An 11,349-nucleotide genomic window follows, 5' to 3' on the forward strand; every position below is an offset into this window, starting at 1 on the left:
CACAATCCGGGACTATTGGGAGATATGTCTTCAAGCATCAACTACTCTTTCAGTAAAACAATAGTTGATGCTTGGAATAGACTTCATTCATATGCAAATTCCACAACCAGCTCATTGGTATGCCAAACCTACTGTGTCTTATTGATATGCAGTGAGGTGATTTGCATATGAATGAGCTGTGGGAACACTGTAGCAGGGGTGAGACCAAACCTCTGTACATGGGGAAAATTCAGGAACGTCCAGCACAATCCGGGACTGTTTGGAGATATGCGTCTAGATTTTGAGCAGTGGACTTGAGATGTTTAATTTTTCAGGCCTCTGTACACGGGACTCTGGTGAAAATCCAGGGCCGTCCAGCACAATCCGGGACTATTGGGAGATATGTGTCTAGTTATTGAGCAGTGGCCTTGAGATGTTTAATTTTCTATTTATAGTCCTGGAAGGTGACCCTGATAATCTGTGTATAGATGAGGCCTGCACTATATACACATCATGCAGAGTTGCACAATATGGAGTGAAGAAGGGCGCATGAACTGAAACCTCTAATACATCCCACTGGATGATCATGAGAGGAGAACCGGGTCCCACCCAGATTAGAGAAATCCAGTTACAGGGGGTGGCTGGGATTTCAGTTATGCTCCGGGGTGAAATATAAAATCATTATTTGCCTAAAATATAAAATGAAGCTGCGTACTCATATTTGTAAGGCAGAGTTACATTTTATTAACTGTGATAAAGATACATTGTATAGTCATATATATATATACTACACCACCCATAACTGTACCATTCTAAATACAGCCTGTATGCTGATTGGACATTTCAGCCACCAATGATCTTCTATGTACCGGATCATATCATTGCCACACATTATCTCTGTGGAGGAAGACACCCCAACATCGAACTTTTATTGGGGGGGGAGTCAGTGGCAGTTGGATATAAACCCAGCCCAGCCAATCACTGGCTCCCCTGAGAAAGAAGGTCAGAGGTGTCTTCTGGTGCCCTGAGACGTGGCTACCAATCAGATGAAACTCTATTGATGGCCTCTGTGGGGACCGCTCTATAGCTGTATAAAAGGATGGGCTCATGTTTGGGCCAAATCCACGGAAAGCTGTCACGTGACAGCAAGGCTCCGCCCCCGCTCAGCTGCAGCCGAATAAAACAAAGCGGTAGTGTGCTGGTTACGACATTGACCTTCTATCAGGTCAAGGATGTGACTGGTGTACCTACCACTTATGTTTCATGTGGCGGCAGGGAGTTCCCTGGGGGCGGTGCCCTGCTGTCATGTGACAGCTTTCTGCGGGTTCAGCCCACACCTTAGCCCATCATTAAACTATAATATAAAATATCATTACTGTATCATTCTATAATCTGTATTGTATCAATAAGAATCCAAAATTATCCACATGAACCTGTTGTTTATTATGTAAGAATTATAATGAGCCCTAAAAACTTTATTTCCCCAAAATCTATAAAATATATTATATATAGTACACCACCTTGCCTGTATTGTATATACAGTATTCTATATGAGCATCATGATTGTGATCTGCTGGGCCGAATCCTTAAAGTGGTTGTAAACCTTTCTATATCCCCAGTGAAGTGACTTCAAGTGATACACAGAGATGGAACAAATCCCCCTACATAAGTTGTACCTGTTTATCTGCAGTCTTCTCTGCTCTACAGCCATTCAAAGTGCTGCTTTTGTAAAGCTTGTCTGAGAGTTCAGAAAAAAAGGAGGTATGGAGCTGAAGTTACACTCTGCAGAGCTCAGTAAGGAGAGGTCTGATAGCTGATTGGAAGGAAAGAGACCCGCCCCCTGCACACAGGAACAGAGCAGATGCTGTCAATCACAGGCTGTGTGCTCGAGATCCCTCCCCTGTCACCATTTTTCTCTTGGTGTCAGAATAAATTGTCAGAAGTGACTCATGCTGATAGCAGAGGAAGGAGGCAGCAGACAAAAGTGACACTTAGTGCTCTGGACTAAGACAAGTACAACCTATAGAGGGCTATGCTTTGTTCATATTTCATGTCTGAGGTTTACAGTCACTCTACTTATATAATATATTATTCCTCAACTATAATCCCAGATCAAAGTTATAGAATTATAAATTCTGCTCAGTGCCCGACCAACCACATTGTTACAATCAGGATCCTATGTGCCTGAGGTCTATGCAGATGTGATTGGGCAAAGCTGTCCTAACATATGATTTGATGGTGTTAATCTGGAGCAGTTGTTCCCAACCACCGGGCCAAGGCCTCCCTCCTCCTGGGTCTAAAGCCAGCTGCAGATCCCCTAACCTGCCACAGTATCTCCCGGCTCCCATAGTGTCTCTCAACCCCCCCCCACAGTGGCCCCTTGAGAGCCCTCAGCCCCCACACTGTCCAGAGCCTCCAGCCCTCCAAACATTGCCTCCCAACCTCCCATACTGCTTCCTAACCCCCACCCTGCCCTCCAGTCTCCCACAGTGCTCCCAGCCTCCTGGATTGACCACACCTCCCTTCAGAAGCCTCACCCCCTACAGGGACACCCCCTACAGGGACACCTGGTCTCATGCAAAGTCTCCATTCAGAACCCCGATCTTCCCCCAGCCCCATCCAGAACCCTCCTGCATTTTAGTACATATTTTGCATTCCCGTAATTTTATGGTGTGAGTATAACCTTTTTTTTTTTTATGTTGGGGCATGGAAGGTTTCGGAAGGTTGTACAGGGCCTTGGTCTGGTTAGGTTTGAGAACCACCAATCTAGAGTACCTTAATCTGGCTGTGTGACCCTACCTCTCCTACTTGGAGCACAGCATGGAGGGGCTCGGTGAAGGTGGTGGTGAAGGTGTGGAGGAGTCGGATGGGGTCACACAGCGCATAGAAGGACAGACGCCCGGCCTCATAATCCAGACAGACTCCGAAGCTGTTACAGGGAACCATGTCTGACAGATGTTTGGAGTTACGTTTGTGCTGTACGTGATATGAACCATAAAGCTTCTTGAGCCCCCAGGACTTCTCGGTTTCTCCTATCCAGCCCTGGCCCTTCCTTATACTGGGATAGCACATACCTACAGCCCAGTTCCCTGATGTACTGGTCTCCACCACCCAGTAATGTCGCCCTGAAGAAATCATATTAGTGCTTAAAACCCGACAAGTCTGAAACTTTCTGTGTCTTGGGCGCTTCTGATTCACATCTGTGGTGGACTTGGCAGTTTTCAGGTCATCAGAGATTTGCACATCATTGGCTGCAGTATTCATATCCAGGGTTATTCCTGAAGGCTGCAGCACAGGGAACAGATCGTCCTTCATTTTTACTATATCTGATAAACCGGTGTGTAAAATCATTGAGATAAGGAACTCATCCTGTTCACACGCCTCGTTCTGTACATCTGTGACCTTCTTAGTACTTCCATGCAATGCCCCGTCCTTTTGATCAGGCGTGTTATACAGCTCCTCAATCTCACCCATTTTTCGTAATCGCTCGTCCTTCTTACTATCCAGCTCCTGGATTATATTAGAGACCGAGGAGCTCTTTGCTTGCCTGAAGACCTCACGGCGGACCCTCTCCTCCAGGTCTTCCAGCCGTTGCCTGATGTCTCTAAACAATCTATCGACTTTATCTGTTATGTCAGCTTTGTTTTCTTCCATCCTTCCGCTTTGTTCGTATAGATTGTTGAGTTTCTTTTCAGTCTTCACCTTCTCTCTCACCGGTGAGACCTTTTCCAGCTTCTCCACCTGGTGTCCTTGGTGTCCACCATCTTTGCATGACCCACAGATACAAGCTTCATCCTCATTGCAGTAATACTCCAGGATCCTGTTATGGATGGGGCATTTCCTGCTCTTCAGGTCATGGGTGGGCTTCACTAGGACATGTTCTGGTGAAGTTATGTGTCTTCTCAGGTGATCTTCACAGTGATGATCCTCACAGAGCAGACAGGACTTCACAGCCGGTGTGTCGAGGTCAATACAGTAAGAGCAAAAGATCACCGGCTGCTCTCTGCCTCGTTCTGTTGATTCAAGTCTTTCCTCGTTGTCACTGAATTCTCTAAACCTTTGCAGCTCAGATCCACTTTCAAATATCTCCCCGCACTCTGGACAGCTGTAATATTCTTCATTTGTCTCCAGGGTATCCAGAACTTTAGTAATACATTTGCGACAGAATTCATGTCCACAGTTCAGCATCATAAGTTTGGCGTAAGCGTTCATACAGACGGCGCAGCTTGGATCATCGATAATCTCTACAGACGCCATCGTACGAGAAATGGGGAAACGAAACTCAACAGTTTGTTGCAAAACTTGCAGGAAGTAACTTTGTAACAGGTTCCTAACCAACCAAATGATCAGAGACAAGTAGAAACTAGACTATGTGATGGAAAAACGAGGTCAGGATGGCAAAGAGCATGCATAGAATGCACAATGATACAAAACCAGTTATAGAAGCTGCACTGACGTTGGCTCTTCACAGCAATGTATCTGCTCAGGGTGACATGGCTGCATAGCATAGTCTACAGAAGACTCTGACAACAGAGAATCTAGCTGAGAATCCCTACTTCATGCAGAACTTAACCCCTTCCCGCCTCAGGGTGAAACTAATGTTAATGCCTAAGCACAATTTTACAACTTTGACATGTGTTAGTAAAAATGTACAGATTATCACAACGACTTTGTGCATCCAGGTGGATTATATCGTGTTTTTTTTTTCAGGACAAATTGGGTTTTCATTTGGTGGTAAATGGTTATAGATAAACTCCTGATTTTGTATTTATTATCAAAGGAAAATTGGCCTAAAAGAGTAAAAAAAAATAAAAAAAAAATAATTTTTTTAAATGTAGCTGTATATTTCTTGCTACTACCGTAACCTACCACCAAAGAACAACCCAAATTAAATTCTCCATCTCCTGACAGTCGCAGGGATACCATATATGTGTATGTTTGGTTATACCTGTAGTACAGCCCAGAAACAACAATAATAATAATTATTATTATTTTTTTGTTAAAAATTTTATCCTACCTAAAAACACGCTGACACTGATACTAATTAAAAAAATAAAAATAATCCTGTCCATAATATACTGACCTTGACCTTTGACCCTTACTTGACCCAATCACTAATCCTGGCACTGACCTTGATCTAGGTATTTTTTCTTTATTTTTTACTCAGTTTGTTTCTCTCTTCAAGGATAGAGGGAGAGAGAGATACAATGTATCTTTCCTCTCCATTCACAGAGAGAGAGAAAAACACGGGCGGGCTTCAGAGTGACTGATCACTCTGTAAGCCAATCAGAGGCTATCACGGCAATCAGGTGACCCAGAACCGGTTGTTCCGGGGCTTGATGGTTAATATGGGACCCGGGGCTCTCGCTTAGACTCCGGTCTCTGTGCTGGGAACTAGCTGCGCAGCCCAAAGACAGATGCACGGCCCCACGGGATAAAAGCCCAGTCCAGTGAGGCCGCATATCTGCGTACTGTCGATGTCAAGGGGTTAAAGTCATACTAAACACCCACTGTGATTTCCATTCTCCCTTCTATTCCTGTATGTGAATGACTGCGCTGTAATTATTTTAACCACTTCAATACCAGGCACTTAGACATCTTCCCGCCCAGCCCAATTTTCACCTTTCAGCGCTGTTGCAATTTGAATGACAATCGCGCGGTCATGCTACACTGTACCCAAACAAATTTTTTATCATTTTGTTCCCACAAATAAAGCTTTCTTTTGGTGGTATTTGATCACCTCTGCGGTTTTTATTTTTTGCGCAACAAATAAAAAAAGACCGAAAATTTTGAAAAAAAACAAGTTTTTCTTTGTTTCTGTTAAATTTTTTTGTAAATAAGTACGCTTTCTCCTTCAATAATGGGCACTGATATGGCTGCACTGATGGGCACTGATACGGCAGCACTGATGGGCCCTGATAAGGTGGCACCAATGAGGTGGCACTGATGAGGTGGCACTAACGGGCACTGATGATAGGCACTGATAGGCGGCACTGATGGGCACTGATAGGTGGCACTGATGGGCACTGATAGGTGGCACTGATGGGCACTGATAGGTGGCACTGGTATGCGGCACTGATGGGCACTCATAGGTGGCACCGATGGCACACATAGGCGTCACTGATGGGCACTCGTAGGTGGCATTGATTGGTATATATGGGTGGCACTGATGGGTACTTATGTGTGGCACTGATGTGCACTGATAGGTGGGCACTGATGGGCACAGATGGGCACTGACAGGCACTGACAGGTGGCACCGATGGGCAATGACAGTTGGCACAGATGGGCAATGACAGGTGGCACTGAAAAAAGCATTGCTGGGCAGATCTGGGCATTGCTGGGCAGATCATGGACATAATAGTGCCAATCAGTGCCCATTTGTGGGCACTGATTGGCACAGATTGGGCACATGTGGATGGCCATGGGGTACATACCTGGCCATCCACGTTGCCCCTTCCCTGGTGGTCCTAGTGGCATCCCTGGTAGTCCAGTGGGGTGATCTGAGGGGGGGCTGCGCTGATAAACAATCAGCGCAGACCCCCCCCTGCCAGGAGAGCCGCCGGTCGGCTCTCCTCTACTTGCATCTGTCAGACGCGAGTGAGGAAGAGCCGATCAACGGCTCTTCCTATTGACAGCGCGATCAGCCGTGATTGGACGCGGCTGATCACGTGGTAAAGAGCCTCCGCCGGAGGCTTTTTACCAAGATCAGTGTAGCGGTGTGTCAGACTGACACACCGCTCCACCGATCGCCGCGATGCGCGCCCCCGGGGGCGCGCTGCGGCATGTTATCCTGCTGGACGTCATATGACGTCCAGTCAGGATAACAGAACCACTTCCCGGACGTCAATCCGCTATAGGGCGGGCGGGAAGTGGTTAATTAAAAATAACATCGGAATACCTTTTACCTAATGGATATACAGCTGTCACATGACCCGGCTCTCTCCCATATCCAGCTGTCACATGACCCGACTCTCCCCCATATCCAGCTGTCACATGACCCGGATCTCTCCCATATCCAGCTGTCACATGACCCGGCTCTCTCCCATATCCAGCTGTCACATGACCCGGATCTCTCCCATATCCAGCTGTCACATGACCCGGATCTCTCCCATATCCAGCTGTCACATGACCCGGATCTCTCCCATATCCAGCTGTCACATGACCCGACTCTCTCCCATATCCAGCTGTCACATGACCCGACTCTCTCCATATCCAGCTGTCACATGACCCGGCTCTCTTCATATACAGCTGTCACATGACCCGACTCTCTCCCATATACAACTGTCACATGACCCGACTCTCTCCATATACAGCTGTCACATGACCCGGCTCTCTCCCATATACAGCTGTCACATGACTCGGCTCTCTCCATATCCAGCTGTCACATGACCCGACTCTCTCCATATACATCTGTCACATGACCCGGCTCTCTCCATATCCAGCTGTCACATGACCCGGCTCTCTTCATATACAGCTGTCACATGACCCGGCTCTCTCCCATATACAGCTGTCACATGACCCGGCTCTCTTCATATACAGCTGTCACATGACCCGGCTCTCTTCATATACAGCTGTCACATGACCCGACTCTATCCATATACAGCTTTCACATGACCCGGCTCTCTCCATATCCAGCTGTCACATGACCCGGCTCTCTCCCATATACAGCTGTCACGTGACCCGGCTCTCTCCATATACAGCTGTCACATGACCCGGCTCTCTCCCATATACACCTGTCACGTGACCCGGCTCTCTCCATATACAGCTGTCACATGACCCGGCTCTCTCCATATACAGCTGTCACATGACCCGGCTCTCTCCATATACAGCTGTCACGTGACCCGGCTCTCTCCATATACAGCTGTCACATGACCCGGCTCTCTCTCATATCCAGCTGTCACATGACCCGGCTCTCTCTCATATCCAGCTGTCACATGACCCGGCTCTCTCCCATATCCAGCTGTCACATGACCCGACTCTCTCCATATACAGCTGTCACATGACCCGACTCTCTCCATATACAGCTGTCACATGACCCGGCTCTCTCCATATACAGCTGTCACATGACCCGGCTCTCTCCATATACAGCTGTCACATGACCCGGCTCTCTCCATATCCAGCTGTCACATGACCCGGCTCTCTCCATATACAGCTGTCACATGACCCGGCTCTCTCCATATACAGCTGTCACATGACCCGGCTCTCTCCATATCCAGCTGTCACATGACCCGACTCTCTCCATATCCAGCTGTCACATGACCCGACTCTCTCCATATACAGCTGTCACATGACCCGGCTCTCTCCATATACAGCTGTCACATGACCCGGCTCTCTCCATATCCAGCTGTCACATGACCCGGCTCTCTCCATATACAGCTGTCACATGACCCGGCTCTCTCCATATACAGCTGTCACATGACCCGGCTCTCTCCCATATACAGCTGTCTCCATTCTCTCTCCCTTTGCTCTGCTGCGCCCAGGGCAGCTGTCCCTTCCGCCCACCCCTTGTCCCGGCCCTGCCCCCACCTATAAGAAGTGGGTCAGGTGACTCTGGGTCACCTTTTTTCCCTGTATTATTAATACTGTGAAGTAGGAGGAGACTGCGGCGTCCGGACGGCGATGCGGCTCTCTCCAGCATTACATCTCACTCATTGTTGATTCAGAAATCCCTCGGCGCTCTAAACTCCTAAAATCTCCTAAAAGCTCATTTTATTGTCTCCCAGATGTACCGGGCCGGCTAATGCATGCGATCTACATGTCCTCCATTAGTCTGTGTAATGCACAGGAAAGCGTTTCATTAAGAAAAGACAAAAAATGGAAAAAAGCTCATTTCCAGCCATTTTCCGTTCTCATTAGGGAAAGTGCCGGTCCGCGCGCTAAGTAGTGATGAGAGGCGGGAGAGAGCCGAGGGGAGTCACAAGAGTTACCTTCCATATGACTCTGCAGTTTATTAACAAAGTAATAATAATAAATATATATATATATGTTGTAGCCACTCACTATCTGAAAGGTAAAATCAGGATTTCGCCGAGAGTGACTGTTTTATAATCCGATGTTGATGTTTCTTCTTCTTTAATCTCGGTGATCTTTGTGTATTTCTTCCAGATTTGTGCAGTAATCCAGAGTGAGAATCCCTGTAATAAAGACCAATCACTGCTGCTCTCTGTCCTTGTGCAGGGGGACTGGTCTTGTCTCCGCCCCCCTCCTGTAGTTGTCTGTAGTGGGTGGAGCCTGCTGGGCCCCACCCACAGCTCTGCTCTCTCTCCTTGTGCAGGGGGACTGGTCTTGTCTCCGCCCTCTCCTGTAGTTTTCTGTAGTGGGTGGAGTCTGCTGGGCCCCTCTCACAGCTCTCCTTTCCTTGTGCAGGGGGACTAGTCTTGTCTCCGCCCCCTTCTGTAGTTGCCTAGTGGGTGGAGCTTGCTGGGCCCCACCCACAGCTCTGCTCTCTCTCCTTGTGCAGGGGGACTGCTCTTGTCTCCGCCCCCCTCCTGTAGTTTTCTGTAGAGGGTGGAGCCTGCTAGGCCCCTCCCACAGCTCTGCTCTCTCTCCTTGTGCAGGGGGACTGGTCTTGTCTCCGCCCCTTCTGTAGTTTTCTGTAGAGGATGGAGCCTTCTGGGCTCCTCCCACAGCTCTGCTCTCCCTCCTTGTGCAGGGGGACTGGTCTTGTCTCCGCCCCTTCTGTAGTTTTCTGTAGAGGGTGGAGCCTTCTGGGCTCCTCCCACAGCTCTGCTCTCTCTCCTTGTGCAGGGGGACTGGTCTTGTTTCCGCCCCCTCCTGTAGTTTTCTGTAGTGGGTGGAGTCTGCTGGGCCCCACCCACAGCTCTGCTCTCTTTCCTTGTGCAGGGGGACTGCTCTTGTCTCCGCCCCCCTCCTGTAGTTTTCTGTAGAGGGTGGAGCCTGCTAGGCCCCTCCCACAGCTCTGCTCTCTCTCCTTGTGCAGGGGGACTGGTCTTGTCTCCGCCCCTTCTGTAGTTTTCTGTAGAGGGTGGAGCCTTCTGGGCTCCTCCCACAGCTCTGCTCTCCCTCCTTGTGCAGGGGGACTGGTCTTGTCTCCGCCCCCTCCTGTAGTTTTCTGTAGTGGGTGGAGTCTGCTGGGCCCCACCCACAGCTATCTTTTCTTGTGTAGGGTGAATGGTTTTGTCTCCGCCCCCCTCCTATAGTTGTCTGTAGTGGGTGGAGTCTGCTGGGCCCCTCCCACAGCTCCGCTCTCTGCACAGGCGATGTACAGTGCAGTGGTTATGTCTGATACTTTTACACGGTAATATCTGAGGTTGTTTGATGAACAGGAAGTGGATTGATTTCCTTTGTAGCTATTGAGGAATAGATTTAAATAGAAGTTTTGGTGCTCAGAGTTCAGCTATAAATCACATGACCTGATTTTTGGAGGAATAGATGTCATGTAACCTCTTTATTCTTCTCCGATTATTAAATTAGATATGAAAAGTTACAATGTAGCGGCTTAAAAAAAAATCACATTGTTTTCCTGGTGTGTCCCCGGACAATGTATTGATGTGATTATTTCATTCCCGGCTCTTACCTGCAGCCACAACTGTCCTCTTCACAATCGTGTCTCCTCCTCGCTCCCTCATCCCGCTAATATAATAAACGCTAACGAGGAGCTCTGATAAATGTGCTCATCGCTGATTGGCTCATTACCCCGCTGATCGCCGGCACAGCCTTCTGTTTGTGGAGTTCAGTCAGCCGGAGTCTCAGCTGTGCCGCGATTGTCGCCCTTTTCTGGTTTTAAGTAACACAGCGGCATCTGGAAGGTGTCAGTGTAATGACTGCAGATATGTATATGTATATATATATAGATATATCTATATCTATACTGTATATACAGTGTGTGTGTGTATATGTATATATATATATATATATATAGAGAGAGAGAGAGAAAGGAGGCCCTAAGGCCAACGTAGCGCTAGAAAATATGTGAGAATGTGAATTAAACAATGTACAGCTGGTAGCACTTAAAAGTCTAATACAAAAAACTTCAAACAGGTATACAAAGTAAATGCAGCGCTGATAAACTTAGTGATTAATTAAACAAGTGATGTAAACAACTAAAACAAAACTCCATTGGAGAAAAACAAAGTGAAAAAGAAAACTAAAGCAGAGTCCCATTGGGATTAAGGTCCATGGATTGAACAATGAACACCCATCCAAATAAGAGTGAAAGTTTGCAGTGGAAAGATCCGTGAAGAAATCCTTCATAGAATCCTTCCAGCTCCACCCCACAGGTGAGAAATGAATCTGCTTACCAGAACTCCGTGATGACCAATCGGTGATCTCACCAAACACAGGGAATGAATGGGTCTCCCCGAGACCTTTTAAAAGGCTGCCTGGAACTGTAGCTGGTGCCGATGGTAC

The 11,349-nt window shown here is 47.7% G+C and overlaps 1 protein-coding gene across 1 annotated transcript; it reads right to left on the reverse strand.

Moving 5' to 3' along the window:
• Positions 1-703: 703 nt before the first annotated feature.
• On the reverse strand, positions 704-4,311 carry LOC141113822 (E3 ubiquitin/ISG15 ligase TRIM25-like). Its single transcript, XM_073607134.1, has one exon. The coding sequence runs from the start codon at positions 4,234-4,236 to the stop codon at positions 2,746-2,748; it is 1,491 nt and encodes a 496-aa protein (XP_073463235.1). The 5' UTR covers positions 4,237-4,311; the 3' UTR covers positions 704-2,745.
• Positions 4,312-11,349: the final 7,038 nt, after the last annotated feature.

This window comes from Aquarana catesbeiana, linkage group LG12, assembly GCF_042186555.1.
Source record: "Aquarana catesbeiana isolate 2022-GZ linkage group LG12, ASM4218655v1, whole genome shotgun sequence".
In the NCBI taxonomy this organism is placed as follows: Eukaryota; Metazoa; Chordata; class Amphibia; order Anura; family Ranidae; genus Aquarana; species Aquarana catesbeiana.